This window comes from Acanthopagrus latus, chromosome 15, assembly GCF_904848185.1.
Source record: "Acanthopagrus latus isolate v.2019 chromosome 15, fAcaLat1.1, whole genome shotgun sequence".
NCBI classification, from domain to species: Eukaryota; Metazoa; Chordata; class Actinopteri; order Spariformes; family Sparidae; genus Acanthopagrus; species Acanthopagrus latus.
Window position 1 is genome coordinate 14,035,797 of NC_051053.1, and position 18,607 is coordinate 14,054,403.

Here is an 18,607-nt window from a genome sequence, read left to right on the forward strand (position 1 = left end):
GGTTCCAAACATCAGTGACTCTGCCAATTAAAGTTAACCTCAACCAATGAGCTTATTTCTTACTCCACATTAAACACATCTATTCCTACATGAAAAAAACATGTATTCCTACTTTACTTTGTTTTTTCTTGGGAATTAATTTATTTTAAGTTAAAATATCATGATGTTGGCTTGCTCCTGTTTACATTGATTTTTTTTTTTTTTTTTACCTATACAGCTCGGCCTGTGGGAGATCCCCCGTCTTCTGTTTATGACCCCTATGCTGGAATGAAGACTCCTGGACAGAGGCAGCTAGTATCGCTGCAGGAGAGGGTTAAAGTTGGGGAAATTACAGTGGATGAGGCCGTCCAAGAGTTCAAGGCGTGGCAGTTTGACCATGAGCGGAGGGCCAATTCCATACGCTATCAGCAGGTACATCAACCACACAAACTGTTTGACCTATCAGGTGCTGATTAGTGATCCAGAAATTGATACATACATTGTGTTTAATGTTTCTTTTTTCTTTAGGAAAATCTGAAGCGATTACGAGACAGCATCACCAGACGTCACAAAGAGAGAGAGAAGACAGGGAAAGAGCTTGGTAGAATAAGTTATTATTTAAATATTCGTTGTTGTTTTATTCCTCAAATAGCTGTAGTGCAGCTTCACTATATGTCTGAATAATGTCTCCTTGCAGTTATAAAATAACATCCTGTTGTTTTCCAAATGCTTATCTTTGATGTTGTCTCTTCCCGCCCAGATTATGAGATAAGTGCTCCGATGCAGAGGAACTTATACTGGGGATCCACCGTGACATTAGAGTGTTCTGTGTATGAGTCCACACCGAGAGCAGTGGCTCCACCTCCGCCTCCACCGACACAGGCTATTCAGAGAGGTACCTGGAAGACAGGTAGCACGTCCAGCACATCCAGTGAGTCATATTGCTTTATGTTTTAGTATGTTTATCTGTTTTGTCAGCACTGTGGCTCACAGGTTAGATCTGTAACTAAACAGGAAAGTTCTCAGCTGTCAGCCTTCCTCCTCGTGTTAATGCACATCGGAGGTAATGTAGACTCCAAACTCTTGTGAGAGTTTGTTGCTGTGTGATTAATTTGTGAGGAAGCTGGTTGCGCACAATCACCTGCCATGTGATGCTAAGCTTCAAGATAAGTCACTCGTGGCCTCACACACTGCGGTTCAACGAGTCAGTGCTAACAGAAACTACAGGTGTTGTTTAGGTGTGATGACCTGCTAGAGAAGTGACTGTTTACTGAAAATGGCTTTAAAAGAGCTTAGTGTAAAAGCTGCTTGCTAAAATATATTTAATTGGAAGGGGCGCAAAATACAAATACTTAACACTTTTATTGATGGGAAACACGTTTTTGGGGCATAAAGTGGGTGTGGTTTGGCCTTTTTATCTTCACTACTGTATCTTGCACAATTTTGACACCATTGTGCAGATAAAAATCTGTCCACAGATGGACAAATGTAAAAACACATGGCAAAACACTCAGAACATTTTCTACCAATGCTGTCATGGCTGGTAATAAGCCCTATGAAAGTGCCTTCTTTCTATGATGTAGTTCAATCAGTTAACACCCCCCCTTGAATGCAAATAAGTTAAAACAGGAAAAAAGAACAGTGAAACAAATCTCTTCGGATAGCTTTGGGTATTTAGTCTTAAGGAGATTCACTCTTGTGATTATTCTTGACATTGTCAGAGATTAACACCACTCAATTATTCATAGACAAAATTATACAACAAATTTTCCTGAAAATTGAAAACCTGCTCCCATGGTTTGCCCTTTGACCTGACATGGAAAAAAGGGCTGGAGGTCTTAAAATTTCCCTGAAATACTTATATTGGCCCATATGAGAATTTAAAAGTTGGTTTGACTCATTTGTCCCTTGACATTACAGCAATTCCTCTCTTACAGCTAAGCAAAATAAAAATGTTTTAGAAGAAAACTGAAATTTCCCTCAGCTGAATAACAGTTTGACAAGTTAATGATCTTACGATAAAACCTGGCTGCCTCGACTACAGAGGCTACATTAACCCTTAACAGTGACTGAATGGTTATAGTGTTTGAGTTATATTATTCTTTCAGGGTTTTTCACAACTCACATTTTTTTAGTTTTTAATTTTTATATTGTTATGAATGCTATATTATTGTTTTATGAAATATGAGTCACTTACTTTGTACTTTGTATAAATTTATTATAATCCACAAAACCTGCTTGAAACTAACATAAAAAATGATCAGAAATACACACACAAATATCAGAAGAGCACAAACAGTGTGCTTTGAAATGCAGTGACATGTTGACAAGGTTGATGAATTTACTGATACGTTCAGTCTGTCTGCTCTCTGCAGGCGTCTCTATGTGATCTCGCTCTGATATTTCAAACCTGTCCCCGCAGACATGTAGTTCAACTATACCTTCTTAGTTGTGAGCCTCAAAGATATTTTTATCCACATTTGGCGAGGTGGTCTTTCAACATCATTTACCATAAGAGCTAACCTCAGAGAAACTTGAAATCACGTTTTCTTCCCACTTCACATATGTTTTTTTTTTCCTTTACATCAGGTACTGAGAGCAACAGACTCAGCACTCATAGCACCTTTAGCTACAGCAGCGGGACAGAGCCTGATATTGAGGTGAGGCCAAATAAACAACACGAGCGTTTGTCTTTTCAGCGCCCCTGCTAACAACATTCTTCACACAACTTACCTCCGTTCACATCGGAGTTACTGTATGGTTTTAGCGTCTATACACCAAACTGAACCTTCACTTTCTCTTGTGGTGTAGCATGTCTCGTGTTGTTATCTGAACCTTTGACATGCACAACATGAATACATGTGAAGCTCAGATGCTACTTCAGCTCTTCAGTTCCTAAAATACCTCTAAGCTCAGATCTACATTTAGAATAACTTTGTTAAAAGCCTCAAGCTGAGAGAGCCACTTGTCTTTCTTGTGAAATTTTTTAAGCTCGGTTCACATTGCTCAATAGTTTCTTAGAAATCACTTGTCACTGTGGGATCAGAACTGTGAGGGGTTTTTGTGCAGATATCTTTTTGACACTCTTTTTGAAATGCATGCACAAATCATGAGGGTCTTTTGTCTGATGAAGTTATATAGGCCTACAATTACCAGCTCCTTTCTTCATCAATTGATATGCATTTTTTTTATCCATCAATTACTGGTCTATATGTAAGACAAATAGTAAAACTGACATCACTCTTTCATGAAACCAACCAACAGTCGAAATCTAAGATAAATTCAGCTTGCTGTACCACAAGATCAGTAGATGAAGATCTTCACTACTAGGAAGTGTTTGGCACGTTTCTCCTTGACAGATAACTTAAATAAAAGATAAAAAATTCTGTTTATCCACAAATCAGTTAGTACTTATTTCATCTGTAAAGGCTGATAATAGTAGAATGTTGGATTGGTCAAAATGTTTTTCAAGTGTGAAAGGTATCGTTTACAGTTTACATTTGTTTTTTTCTTGTTTCTTTTTTTAAAGGACTCTATAGAACTCCCACCTCCACCACGGCCTCCACGGCCATCTGACGCTGCAGCCTTCATTCCTCCCAGGATTCCTCCACGAGTCCCAGAGAGGTTAGTTAGAGCAAAGAACAGTGACTGAATTGCAATGCAGAACGAAACAATACTGAAAAATATGATACAAAGGAAAATCTATGAACACAGAGTTATACTGGTTTATCTAGCATAGATATTCTTTTTTTTTTCTTTTCTTAATTATTATCCTAAAAAGCCTAATCAGGGACAAGGACTACAAATTAGCCATAGCTAGAATTCTTACATAGTTTGCATTGCTTGCATTTTATTTAGATGCAACAATGCCTACGTGTACCATCCCCCACCAAACAAATGATGATTAGATGTAGCGAACATATCATATTGCAATGCAGCAATGTCTAAAAGCAATTATAAATAGAAGTGAAGGGTTTGACATTTATGGCAGAGACAAAGACACCGATAAAGATTTTAAAGGCATTGATAAGCTACACACATACAAATACACACAGAGGAAATGTTCACCCTCCAGTGATTCACAGCTGCGCCTTTGGGAGGAAGTTAAAAAATATATGAATATCTACCACACACACACAAGTGAGAGAACATTTCAGAATGAAAGCTGAGATAAAAGTGACTCAAAAAGCATCTTGAACTGTGCACGTAATTCCTGTAACTTTGAGAAGGCATGCAGTCTGATGGTTTTCAGTGACAGAGATCTTAACTCTTTCAAATGTCATGTGGGGAACAGTGCAGGGTGTACTGAAGCGTAGCAGGTATAATCTGATATACCCTTATTTTTTTCAGAACATTTATCATATTAACATGTACGGCACTATATATATCTTACGTCTATCTTGTTCAGGTTCCTGTTTGTTGATTTAGAATCTTACCTGTTTGTGAACAGAAAGTTTCTTCAATTCTTTAAACCTGTCATTACTACTAATACAATTCTGCGATTGTGTGATATTTAAAACCCCATCAATATGTTCATGATCACTCAAGTTCAGCAAAGCAGCTCACAATTTCAGGGAATTTTAAAGGAAGACACACCTTAACACGAACTAACACTTTGTTGTGAAAGCTTAAGGTGCTGCATATGGTGTAAAAGTAAAACTGAGGGCTTTTGTTTCATGTCTGGTAAGACAATATGATACAAGTGATACAATGAAATGCTGTGATGGGATAAAAATGTAGTTCTACACAACAAGCAAATAAATGCAGAATCTGACTTTTTGAAAATTATTTTGACATAGAAACTTTTAATTACTGTGAATACCTGTTCTTGGGATTTCAGTTATTTCAAAACAAAACCATAGGGACTGCACTCAGTTTTCGCGATACATGCACAGAAGAAGTCGCCATCACACATACACTCTTGGCAAACACCCAACTAGACAGCTTAATGAAGAAATCTAACGCAAACAAGTGAGAGCAAGCTGGTGACAGATTGTTTTATCCTACAGTAGCTGTTACCTCCAATTGAAATTGAATTGTCATTTATTGTATTAATTCAGCTTGTTACTGTTTTAAAACTGTAAATTAATTCATTATATTGATTTCAGTATAAACTGCCACATTTATTTGAATGAATAAGGAAGTGAAAGAACATATTTTGTTTGTATAGATTGTGTGGCAGTCTACATACAGTTAATATTAATTTGCTTGCAAAGGATTTAGTTTCAGTTTATCCAGTTGTTAAAATTGAATTTCCGAGGTTAAATACATGGTGTTAGAAATATCAAAATACCTGTGCACATGGATTCTGAATATTTAATCTGTTTCAACATTCATTTTTTGCAGTATCAATACCCCAGCAGTAATCACTGACAGCAAGTCGACACACATACCACAGTTGTGCCCACATAGCCCCGTCTCCTCCATAAATTATTTTAAAAGATTAGATTAAGATTAGATGCTGTTGTTATTAATATACAGTATAGTACACAAGCATTGCTATACCGTTTGATAAATATCTAAAATTGTATGCCCTCAATGTTGTGTCAGTCTTTTTTTTTTATGTTGTATGTAAAACACTAGTGTCAAAGTCTGGATGAACATGTGATTACTGCTTCAGTTTTTTTTGTTTTTTTTTCACAAATTGGAGGTCACAGTTTACCCACCCTTTACTGTATATTTGCTATTTGTGTCTGCATCTGAGCCAAGACCTCACAGCTGCTGTCTGCTTCTCACAGGGTGCCAGAGAAGATGCTGAATGAGCGCTACATATCCTGCCCGACGCGAGCACTTCCTCAGCGACCCACTCAAAGGCAAAGAGACTTCGCACCTCCCGTACCTCGCCGCCTGCGGTGATCGACACAGGTCTACTGTTGCTTGGTTTATTCTCTCAAGTGATGTAGGATGGAGGAGTTTTTCTGCAAACAACCATCAAGATTTAACAAGATGAATTGACAGATTTTTTTTTATTTTAATTGTTTGTTTCTGTAAGTTATATGTAACAGTTTTCCTAACAGAGTAATATTTAATTGTATTTCTTTGTGTCTGTGTTAGTGACTGAGTCTGGGATATTTAGTGTGTATGCTGTTTTATGTTTCTACTGTAAAACCTCACGTGACATTTCACCTCTAAAAACATTTTCCTGAGATAACTGTATAGTATCCTTCACAAAACATATAATAGATTTAAAGTATTGTTGTTCTTTTTGTCATGTGTTTCTGCAAATGTGTTGAATTACGGAAAAAGGGAAATCTTTGAAATCTTGCTTATAATATTTAAACATGCTTGTTGATGGTTCTCTGACTGAGCCGGTGACGTCAAGGCTGTTCAGTTCACGAGATACATGTACTCTGTATATTATTTTTAAGTATGCTTGTGCTTAATTGTGAGTTGTTGAGACATTATGTTCTACTTATTTTACCTCAGTGATGTCAGCATTATAATGTTGAAGGGCTTCAAGTTTGGCTGTGATATTCTCTTAGTATCTGTCTTAAACTTGAAAAATGTATGCATGGATGATAAATTGAACCTTTCTAATGTGCCTTTTAGGGCGTCAAGCTTGTAACTTCTGAATTTTATGATGAAATATAAAAATATGTTCCTTTATGCATTTGAATTTGTCTGTATAATTGATGTTTTTCTTCTGTAATATGAGCTTTGGTCACTTGGTGGTGCTCCATATTCTCTGTTTAAAGGTGGGCTCCGCTAATGTGTTTTTTCCATCTTCATGAAAACCTTTTCCAGGTGGATTTTATCTCATTAGGCAGGCAACAGTTTAATCAAATTTCACATGACTTCAGTGAATATAAATGAGCCTTGAGTGCCACAGCTGTGCTCTCTGAAGTTCTGGGGGGTGAGACGTGTACAAAGTGTGAAAGACTGCAGCCAGTTGGCATTTCTGGTTCAAAATTTCAAAGTAAATTCCTCACTGATAAACACACAGCATTAAAGTGGAAATAACACATTTACAACCATGCATAGATTTGTGAATTATTATCCTATGCAGATAGGCGTAGCTGTTGGTGTTATTTATTTGTTTTCTGTATGAACAAGCTGACACTATGCATCAACTGTTTTTAGGTGAGAGATTAATTTAAACTATACATTTAAAGGATCTATTATTTGTATTCTTTGGTACCCAAATGTGTGTTTCCTGTGAGATGTGTCTGAGAAACTGTGGCCTGCATCTTAAATGGTCATCATAAAAAAAAAATTTTTAAAAATGCAAAAAACACAAAAGCACATTAATATATGAGGTCATCAGGGGGATAAATTTTCATCGTGAGTAACAGAAACATGAACTGGACTATAACACATTTGATACAGACCTGCGAGTCAAGCTCATGTTCTTACATTGTACAGATATCCTGGTAATAATGGTATTAATATGTCTTATTTATGTTTGGCCCAAACTGCCAGATGCATTCGAGTTAACCTTTTAATCACACCTAAAAGAAGGTCTATTTGCACAAATATAAAAAAAAAATAATAATAAAAAAAAAAATCAGCAGTTTTTGCAGCAGTTTTCAGAAATTGGCATTCTGTGTGATATGGCGCCACCTAGAGTTTATGAGTGCAACATCACCATTGTAAACATAAATCCCAGGTCTGCATCAATATGATTTGAAGCTGTTGTTTAAGAAGACAAACAAACAGTAACATAATGTTGCTTTAACAAATGAAATGACTGCATGTGGGGTTGTTTTACAGAATTGGAAACTATTACCAGACACCACAGCGTTTGGTTGGTTTAAATTTTTAGTGTTTGGGTTTGAGTCTCCTTTTTTCTCAAGTTTTCCCACCATAACAGGTTTGTATCTGTAGTTTTTTATTTGATAGGTAGTGATAGCTGTAAGTGAATGTATTATCTTAATGTTAATCCCCACTGAGGGTTAGCTACCTGTCCACCACCAGACCACAGGACCATAGAGATTGTTAGCATCTAGCTAGTCAATGTAGTTGAAAATTTAGCAGCTTAACCGCCACATATTTAACCAGGAATTGCTGGAGTGTAAACCAGAGCTAGAGGCAGAGTGAATTATTCTACCTACATTCATCAACTGAACAGACATGACTCCAAATGTATGGTATATTTGCTTTTTGTTTTCTCGCTCTTGGATGTGTAGCTAATGCTAGCAGTTAGCCACATTCTAATCCCTGCTGTGATTACCTCACAGCTTTTTCAGCTGCACTAAAGTGTCCCAAATAAATCTAACAATGTGTACTACTTTCAGTCAAAAATATTTGAATGTGGCTACAACTCCAACTTCATTTCAGTTTCATTATGAAGCGACTGAGTGGGGGCTTTTATTATGAAGGGACGGCGGCTCGGCCCCCGGTGCTCGGTGTGTGTGCTGTGCGGCGGTGTTGACGCAGCTTGGGGCCGGTGAGTGTGAAGCGCTGACAGGACACTGGTGGAGAGCAGCCGTCGGCGCACAGAGCTCAGTGAAGTGTGTCTGCAGCAGCAGCAGAGGCGAGCACAACACTGGATTACCACCACACAGAGGTAAGCATGTTCCTGGATCACTGCCGCATGTGGCTGCTGCTCTGGGGCTCTTATTCTGGAGGGGGTTCTTTAAAAAAAAAACTATCAGCAGTATTACATGCCTACCTTTTTCTTTTTTCTTTTACATTGGATTCATAACAACTGCTCGATGTTATGATCTTATGTCACACATGCGTTTTTCCTATTCATCATTTAATTATCAAGTTTGTATCATAAGACTTTGTCCAGCATGTTTCTGAGTCAGTCAGTTCTGGTCTGGCATCTGAGCAGAGAGGCTCTCTGGCTGTGGGACAGTTTACTGCAGTACTGATGGATCCATACGGTGGAAATGCGACCCGCCATGGGTGCCGCACTCTGAGGCTCAATGCCCAGGAGATTTCCCCACATACTGAAGTGTGGGAAACAAAAGGCTTCACTGACTTCACGCCATGCAGAATACTGCCAGGAATCAATTTCAAAAAGACTAATTATTCCTGTGCAGTGTGATTGTTTCTTTAAGCTGGCAGGTAGCAGTGGGGCTTATTAGCGGTTGTCATTGTGAGTCATAGGGAGCAGACGTGCAGGCTACTCCACATGCATACAATACGGCTGTGACATCAGGACCATACACTTAATGGAATGCATATTATGCGGCATGGAGGTGTTAGGAATAGTTTATTGGATAGTGTTTCACTGTCATTTATGTCACAGTGTTGTCAGGTTGGACTTGGCCTTGGGTGTTCTTGATTAGATGATTCTTAATCTGAAAAGGGCTGCGAGGAGTTGAATGTTGGAGAAAAGAGTTGGAGGTGCATAAAGCATCTGTGTTATGCAGTTCAGGAGGATTCTCAGTGCTGCTTCTTTAAGGGGCACTCAGAAATTTGATGTTTAAAATATTAATGAGTTAACAATACAAACACAGAAACATTTGTAATTTCTATAACTGAATAAACAAGAACACTGTTTGAAGCTAGAAAGGTGGCAGGGTCCGCCAAACATAATCAATGTGTTGTCCTTTAGAGTCAGTTGTTTATTTTGTTTCTTCAGTCATGAAAACAAAGACAGTCTGTTTATTTAGTTTGCCTAGGCATACAAAAAACACAGTCAATAATGATCTTTTTGTTCTGATTTAAATGTCTTCCCCAGGACCATACAGAGCACCTTTAAGTAGCAGTAAAACAGGTTGTAATGTTATTTAGAGAAATATCTTCAAATTGTACTTAAGATATTTATTTTTTATTTGTGTTACTCCAGTTACTGCTTCATAAGCACCTGTGTTGTGTAACTGTACAGTAGTTCTGGTGTGAGTTATTGACACAGTGGACCTGAACAGTAAACTTCATGTTTCAGTCTGACAAGCTCGTCCGCCTGAGGCCTCATAATGAACTGTACATGACTTGAACAACTGCTTCACAGCACGCATGTGGACTTAAATATTACATAGACGCAAAGACAAGCAAACATGCTCATCTCGTGTTTCGCACGACAGAGCACTGTCACAGCAGGATTTTTAATCTACACAGGTATATAACAAATAACAGGATACCAGTTATAATGGTGCTTCTTCTCTGCATTTAAAACACTTAAAACATGCGCCTTCAGTGTATTTCCAAATCTGACTTAACTCATTGCGAAACGTGTTGCTTCACTGTCAGTAAGCTGTGTTTTTCCCCTCTGAAACTCAGCAGATGTCTTTGCCTCTTCCTGTGCTTTCATTCATGATTTTACTACAGCAACGATTTCTTTGTCACTCCAAGGGATCCAAGTAACATGACACGAAAACAAGCTTGATAAAATATTAACCCCTGCGCAAATAATTAATCAAACTGCCTCAAGGACGGAGGCAAAGCAGCCTGACTGATTTTCTTGAGAATGCGTGTTTCGGTCTGTGGATGGCACGATTCAGAATATCACAATCTCCTGCTTTGCTTATCACGCTGGAGACGTTTAACAGAGATAATGTATCTACATGGTGTTTACTCAGTAAGAAGAGGACCTCCATTTGCTTCCCACATGTTCAAGGACTGTGTATGTGTGACAAAGCCTCGGAGTGATTGTTCTTATTATATTTACCTTAGACTTAACTTTAACTTTCGACTGGGTTGGTTGGTTGAATTGTTCACACAGAGACTCAAGTGGGTTTGCGTGTGTAAATGGAACAGCTACATCTGTCATATGTTTGGTCGCCAGCAGCTCAGCCAGGAGCCATTTGTTCACTCTGACAGCAGCCAAACCACTCTGAATTTCAAGAGTTAAGAAGCTTCAGTGCAAACTACAGAACCCAGGCTGATTTTGGGGTTTTTAAGGTGAATTTTCTTTTATGTTTAAATGTGTCTCAACAGGATTTCAGGGTGCAAAGTGCTGCTGTGCAAAAGAATATTCAAACAGAATGTGAAGTTTGGTGCACGGTTTCATAAGAGGCAATAAATCAAGGTCAGAGTGTTTCATTTCAGTCTTTTGAGCTCGACAAACAGATATGATAACCTGTGGAGTGAGACTGGGACCTGTTGATGTGAACCCAGCGCAGTTGTTAATATTTTATGAAGCTTGTTCAGAGTCACGTTACGCGTTAGATTTGAGAGGAGAGACCCTCGGAGGCCCAAATCCGAAAACCGAATTTCAAAGATTTGCTGAAGCCAGCTGGCCTCCACATCAAGCAGTCATGATTTCCAACATGATCTCTATGCAGTTTGGAATCTGACAATTATTAACCAGGTACAGTTTGCTTATTCAATTCAACACGAGTTAGGACAGTTGTTAGAATTAGCTTGCTTTGCAAAATAAGTGTCATACACGTATACATGTTTGAGAAGATATTGCCTCTGTTGTGTAGGCCTACCTGAATGTAGACCAATGATTAGCCTTTATTTATTGCAGTTATGGATGTAGTATAAAACTCAAATGGACAGTAGCAAAATAATTAAATTGTCTTGGGTTTTTTTTGTCAAGGTACGTTTTTAAAATCACCCTGATTTATTAGTCAGAGTTCATGCATGCTTTGTGAAGCTGCATATGAGCATGACATTGACACAAAGCTTGTTGTGGCAATGTTGGTAGAAAACAGCCTTGTCTTCACTGTGTATAACGGATGGCTTAGGATCAGGCCGGATGTTCCAGCCAGACACCAGGTTTCTGTTTTCACTCCATTAATGTTACAACAGGTCGCTAAGCAACCCCCTCCTCCCGCCTCTCGTGTGAGCTTCCTCCATCTGCTGCCATTGGCTGAAGTGGTCGGTGAAGTGAAGTGTTATGCTTTGGCACAAAGAAGCCCCCCGATCATGGATGCATGTAAACAAGGCGGTGAAGAGACAATTTATGCGTTAGTGATGGATTTAAGCAGCGCTCCTCTGTCTCCCAACGCCACCCCTCCATCCCCTCTCCTGTATTGTATGTCCGCAAGCGGTGGAAACAACAGCATCACCACAGTTGTTGTCAGATATTTTAATAAGAACCAGCATGTGTTCTCACTCATCATCACACAAACTAAACTGGAATTATTAAGTGACAGAGACACATAGCATGTTTTATAAATCACTCACTGCAGAATATAATAAACAGTAATGAAACTCCCTGCTGCCACCCGTGAAGCCAGCCGGTAATTGATGGCTGTTGTGTTTGTGTCTGGGTGTGACGGGACGGAGTCAGACTGGGCCGGCATTCCCGAAATAGACAGATGATGGGGACCCGCTGGAGTCCTGCTGCACGCTCATTTCACACGAGGATACCTTCATAGCACTTAAAATTGCTGGATTATCACATCGCTGTTTATATTCATGTTTAGCCGCCATATCCTATGACTCAATTATCGAGTAGCCCTGTCACACAGGCGCTCGGAGAGTTATATTAGGGAACACATTCAGAGCTTCCAATCCGCGTCCGAGTCAAAACATCCAGCTGAGAGATGAGGAAACACTTTCAGCACTCTCTCAGACAGTCATCTGAATTGTTCACCTAATGTGCAGAACGCCCCATTATCTGAGGCCGGAGGAATCTGTTGTGCACAGCTGAGCTCGTTATCCAGTGATGACATTAAAAAAACGTCACGTGTGTCGCTTATTCATATTCCCAAATTAAATGCCAGTATATTATCTCAAGGAATTTGTCATTAGATTGTAGTCGTTGAGGGTTTTTTTCCGCCATTACATCAATTACATCACTTACAGTTTTTAGTTAGTAATTATTGTAGTTTTAGCTAACTTTCAGTCCGTTTTTTTGCAGTTACCAATCCCCTCCGTCCTCTTTATGTCACAACATGAATGCACAGCGTTAATCATGACCAAACTCTCTATGACAGTGGTTACTGTTGGAATATAGAGCTATTTAACAGTTATTTTGATATAAATATAACACCTATAGCAGACTTTTGTTTTTTTGTTGTTTTCACACTTGTCTGTATGGTTTTTTTTTATGTTTATTGGCTGGCTGGCTTGTTGGTTTGCCAGAAGGATTACCACAAAACTTGAATGGAGGATGTGTGTCAGCCCAGAACAGATCCTATTAATTTTTGGTGCCGATCCAGACAAAGGGTTGGATATGTGATTCTCACTTTCTTTAACATTGCAAGTTTTCATTTAGTTTGGTATCTATGAATCTGTGATCTCCTAGGTTAAATACTTTAGCAGGTGTAGGTGGTGTAAAATTTAGAGTGATACCGTACTGTTGAGTTGATATTGGATTAGGTTTGATTAAAGTCAGGGGGATGGCAGGCCTTGGTGGAATGGCTAGTGCCATTTTGGTTTAATAGTTAGTGAATAGTTGTAGCTCTGACAGTTATCTCCTTATTTTCCTTTCTTAGTTGGAATTTTCCACTTTGCACCTACCAAAGTAAACTCTGTAAGAGCCCCCTAAAGAGACACAACAGGGCTACTTGAATATTCAGTTCAATGTTTATCCTTACTCCAGGCCTGGTGATCCAAGCTTTCTCACTCTTGGAGTGTAGCCCGGGGCGCTTGCTGTGAAGATGTACCACCCTGGCAAAACTGTCAGCTCACTGACATTCTTATTACACTGGCTCTAAAAGCCTAGCAGGCACGTTATAAACAGGCTGGCTCCCTAACACAGCATCTCTAACAGGACGTTCAGCCCATGCGGCCAACTGCAGTCCTCCCCAGGACCTTCACACGTGCCAGCCAAGTGTTCCCTGTCCCGGGGATCTGGCCATGGTCACATCCAATAACTGTCAGGGCTTCTCATGGACATGCTGGCAGGCTGTGAGCCTCTACAGGCACTGAGGGACATAACTGTCATTGGCTGGTGTGATGGGTGCTTTTTTTTCATCCTCAAAACGGCGGATTTTACTCTTACAAACACCCTTAAAATAGTCCTCAAATATGAGAGTGATACCACAGGATGACTTTAAACTTGTTAAGTCTCTGTAACTGTGATATTTCATTAGATGAGTTTCAAATAATTCAGGCATAGAAGCAGCATCCATTCAGGCTCAGCTTAAGCTCTATACCCATTATCAACATGACGCGTAATCCTGCTCTCAGGCCTTTAATGACTGCAGTGTGTAAGTTACATACATTTCCTTTTATGCTGCAGTTGTTTGAAATGAACTTCAAATAGCTTGGTCGAGGAATGTGTAGAATCCCAGGCTGCTGTCCAGAGTGGAAGCTGTTTATGGAAGCGAGCAGGGAGGGTGGAGGGGTAGGTGGGGGTCTCTTCTCAATTAGAGGGATAAGCTGCTGCTCTGGAGCGTCCCTACCGAGCCATGTTTGGAGCTGTTTGGTGGGATCCACGCACAGTGCTGGACAGCTTCTCTCCTCTCTGCCATTTGTTGACAAAGCAGAAGTCAAACGGCGTTACGTAACAGCCCTTTCTCTTCATCCATAGTACAGCTGAGCATGCGATGAGAGCTCTTTTGTGTTAACATAGCTCACTTTTAAGGCGGCCTCTGACTACAGCACAGAGACCCCCTGCATGAAATTCATCGCAGTTCAACTTGGTACCACCCTGCCTTTGTTTAGTTTTCACTGCAGCCTGCTTCAGATAAATATGTTGATCATCGCTGCCAATAGAAAATTCTCTGGTCTGCTGGATATGACCTTGAATTATTAGATCATAAAGAAGTTCAGGGAAAAATCTATTTTCTAGGGTTAGAACAATTTGTTGGATACCATCCAGTTTGTTTTTACCCATAACTGATAAAATTATCTCACTGATCTTTGACCACATTACAGCTACATAAAAGCAGCTTTTCTTCCAATGTTTTATTTATTATGATAATTTCTTGATAATAGTTTAATAATATTTCTTTTGAACGTTGGGAAATAGCAGTCCTAGCTCTTTAATCTTTGGGTTTGAACTGATGCCTGCACAAAAAAGATTTTGAATATGTTACTCTGGGTTCTGGGAGTTTTTTTAGACTAAACTGGTCAGTTTGAAAAAGTCCTTTCAAACTGTAGAATCTACATACACATTAATCTACATGTTTCTGCTATCTTACAATTCTAATCCATTTTTGAATATTTTGATATCATATATCTAATCAGCCATTAACACACAGTCATTAATTGTCATTAAAGTAGTTCATCATGTTAACTGAGGTATTGTGACCTTAGGAATAGTTTAGTCATCTGTTAGCAAATTCCAGCCGTCCTCCAGTGGTCTGTCCCTCTCTCATCTAGTGGACCTGCAGGAGCATTTCGAGGGGCTAGGAGAATTTTATGTGATGGTCTGCACAGTTGTTGAGTGGGTGCCACATTCCCAGGTGGCATGTGGTGACAGGTCCATCTGGGCACGCCTGTTGTCAAAAACAAACAGACCCCCTACATAGCGAAGGTCAAGGTCAAAGCTGGGACCGTCCCGCCGAGACGGAACCCTCAAAGCTCAGCCAGAAGTCTCAGGAGGCTTCAGAAGGACCTGATGTCTGAGGAGTAAGGACTGACTGTGCACATTATCAAGTAGGTACGGTAATGCCCCTCTCTAGATCTGCAGTGATGCTTTGAGATGATCACAGCCTTTTGGGATTTGCTTGTTTTGGAAAGGTATTTTAGTTACACCCAAGAGCATTCATTTGGAGATTTATGCGTCTGTGTGTGTGTGTGAGAAAAGAGTGCAGTAGTGGACCTGAGCTACTGATGGGACATATTCCTGCTTTTAGGTACTCACACTCAGGCTGAGAGCGGGTTTCATTAGCTGTGGGTTTGTTTGTTTTTTTACTTTTAGTGTGTGAAAAACACCTGCATTATTAGAAATAATTTGTACACGTATTCTCAGGTCTGTGAATTTGGAGTCTGAAGAGACGATCAGAGAACGTGTGAGCTCAGTAGGACTGCCAGTAGAACTGCTATACCTTATAGCAGCCTTTGTGTTCTCCCTCATTTTTAAGGAAAACACTAACATTTAGTTTGACTCTAGTCCTGGTCTGGACATTAGGTCATTTGGTGTAGAGTAATATCATCTCAGTACCATAAATGATAACATTTGAGTTTGTTTATTCAAAGATTAATATAACAAAGCAATAGCATGACAACAACATATCTTTTCTGGACTAGTTGCAGAGAACAGCAAAATGACTGCAGTAAGCATTAACAATAAATATTTGTTTTGAAGTTAAGATAACAGTATTCTTCTTGAGGTAGTGCAGATGTTCAAAAGCCTCTGAAATTGTCACACAATCTGTCAAAAAAGGCAAAAACAAAGTCAAACTGGAATCTCAGGCATTTTCAAGCAACAAATGAGTAAAAAAAAATCAAATGGACGTAATTGATATTCTTATAACTAAACAAATTTAACAACAACAATGCTGAATCAAAATAGTATTGAAATGTTTTGACATTATACATATTATTGCACTCTTGCCGATGTTTATGGAGAACGTGAACAAAAAGCTGAAAAAAATCCCACTTTTGGCTGTTGAGCTTCTCGGCTTAATTCACAATCTGCTGAACATTGAGTTCCCCACCTCAGCTTCGCTATAACTCCTTTTTACCTTCCAGATCAGAACAGACATCTAAAAGCTTCTTTGATGATAAGGAGTAATGGCGCATTTAGGTGAAACGCAGTTTTATGGGAGTTTTGCTGATAAAGTCTCCTCTTATTTTCCTGTTTGTCTTGGCCCGTCCCACAGCTCCTGCACTGGTCTCCTCTTTTTCAGAGGCTGGATGGATGGCCTTCTTTGCCTGGCTCTGCTCTGAGGCATCTCTTCCTAAAAAGGCCAGGGGTGATGTCTGCACTCATGTGTTTATACAGCGAACTGAACGCTGCAGGCTTCATCTTCACATTATCCATCTATCATATTGTGAGAGGTTCAAAACTCCCACGTCCCTCGTTTGTAGTTTATATTCATCATTTATTTTGGGGTTCATCTGAGGATACAGCGGAAGTACAGTTGAGATCAGTGTAAGCACTCCTCAAAGGAATGTCTGTTAATGGTTTTGGAAATGAGATCATGGACACATTGCCTCTCTGGGATGCAGGGGGTCAGGAAGCGAGTTGATTTTATTAAAGAGAGAGTGGAAATAAATACACAGAGTTTCTGATGCTCAGGGACAGCTCAGCTCCAAGACGAGAAGATGTTTTAAAAGGTTTGTGCTTTGTGTCCTCATGGGACTTGTTTGGAATCGCTCCCATTTTCCCTCATCCATTTTGGCCTATTTGCGGAGGTTTCCAGCTGGAACATGAGTCCCCTGCCTGTTCTGCAGGTTGGCTTATTTACTGCAATGTGTAAACATAGTGCACACACAGTCCCACACAAGCATAGAGTGGAACAAGTGAAGGTATAACTTTAAAATCTGCTTAAAATAAAATCATAAAATAAATTAATTCATTATTCACAGCCATAAAACACCAGCTGTGAGTGTCTATGTGTGTGCGCATGTATGCTGGAGTGACTGTTTGAGTGCCTTTGTGTGTGTGTTTGTGTCTTGACTCAATCAGCCCTTTTCTTGGCCTTTTAAATGGGGACGTCTCCTAAATCAGCCGTGCTGGCTGAGTACAATGAGAGGCCCTGCGGAGCAATGGGAAGTGTTTCTCAGCCACTTTTCTGGTGGCCTTGGTGTTGCTTGTGCATGCTCCACTGATGCAGCTCAGATTAACATATGTTTGTTCTCTCTCACACCCTCCCTACTCGTTCCTTAAAGGGGAACACGGATGCATTTTTTAAATCTTATTGCTGGTCTGAAAAAAGCCAGTTTTCCTCCTTAAACCAAAAGAAACAGGATACGTATGGATGCAGGCAAACCTTGAAATTGCTTGAATTTTTGTGTGGTGTTTTTCAAGGATGGAAAAGTGGTTGGACTTTGGATGATATCCTTGAAACTGCTTGAAATTGTGACTGCATTACTTTCAAAATGAATTGCTCTAGATTTAGATCATCTATTGGCTCAGACAAATCTACTTACAGACAGGTGACACATGAATCTTGAATCATCTTTTCTGTCATCATCCCTCTGTAGAATGGTATCATGGGCTACAGTATGTACTGTGTATATATATGTAATTTAGCACTGCTGCAAGTTGCTAGAAAGCTTGAATTTGACTATGGAAAAGATGTAGGAAGTAAATGCAACTGAGGCCATTAATGCCATCAGAGATGAGAGTGTCAAGCTCCTCCTCATCAAATTAATATAAGCGGTATATCGGAACCATTATCGATTGAAAATTCCTTCTATTTCATTTCACTTGTAGCAGCTGTTGATTTCCTAGATTAGATTGTCTTGTCACAGATATCATGGTTGTGTACGGCATGAGTAACACTGATATTGGACTGTTTGGACAGTAAAATGCATCTGGTCCGTGCTGCTGTTTACTCCCTTTGCTGTGAACTTTAATATCAGTCAGATGAGTTTTCTGTGGCACTTACAAGGGTGTGAAAACATATCTTTATATATTAGATCTTTCTATGTTAAACACTTGAGGTTTTTGCTTTTTTAAGCCAATAACATTACAAATTGGTGCCGTTCAAGCCATGTCTGTCATTGATTTCTGGTAGAATATATGGTCTTGTGTGCTGCAGACTAGATTTAAACAGATGACTGGAAGTTCACCACCTTCCTGTCTGCCTTCGTTGTATCTCATTTCAATGTGTAACCGAACCACAGGAGCGCTAGCACAATTTCATTAGCCTTATGAGGTCCCCAATTACAGCTGTTGGTTGCAGTGACTCCACTTTTTGTGCAGTGGACACTACAGCCAAGC

General features: G+C 39.5%; 2 protein-coding genes across 9 annotated transcripts in view; both read left to right on the forward strand.

The window, feature by feature from the left end:
• The window catches only part of pik3ap1 (phosphoinositide-3-kinase adaptor protein 1), a 36,347-nt gene extending 29,700 nt beyond the window's left edge, over positions 1 to 6,647 (forward strand). For both annotated transcript variants that reach the window (XM_037123687.1, XM_037123689.1), the window contains 6 exons: positions 218 to 411; positions 508 to 580; positions 740 to 910; positions 2,569 to 2,639; positions 3,509 to 3,603; positions 5,718 to 6,647. In XM_037123687.1, the coding sequence (XP_036979582.1) occupies positions 218 to 411; positions 508 to 580; positions 740 to 910; positions 2,569 to 2,639; positions 3,509 to 3,603; positions 5,718 to 5,835 (722 nt within the window). In that variant the 3' untranslated portion in view covers positions 5,836 to 6,647. The remainder of the gene's footprint in view (positions 1 to 217; positions 412 to 507; positions 581 to 739; positions 911 to 2,568; positions 2,640 to 3,508; positions 3,604 to 5,717) is intronic.
• A 909-nt stretch (positions 6,648 to 7,556) lies between these two features.
• The window catches only part of LOC119033192 (sorbin and SH3 domain-containing protein 1), a 46,021-nt gene continuing 34,970 nt past the window's right edge, over positions 7,557 to 18,607 (forward strand). For 3 of the 7 annotated variants that reach the window (XM_037122939.1, XM_037122943.1, XM_037122944.1), the window contains exons 1-2: positions 7,579 to 7,789; positions 8,257 to 8,485. The gene's annotated coding sequence lies outside the window, so the exon portion shown is untranslated. Of the gene's footprint in view, positions 7,790 to 8,256; positions 8,486 to 15,262; positions 15,374 to 18,607 lie in introns of those variants that run through there. The other 4 variants (XM_037122945.1, XM_037122940.1, XM_037122941.1 and 1 more) reach the window with 4 other exon arrangements.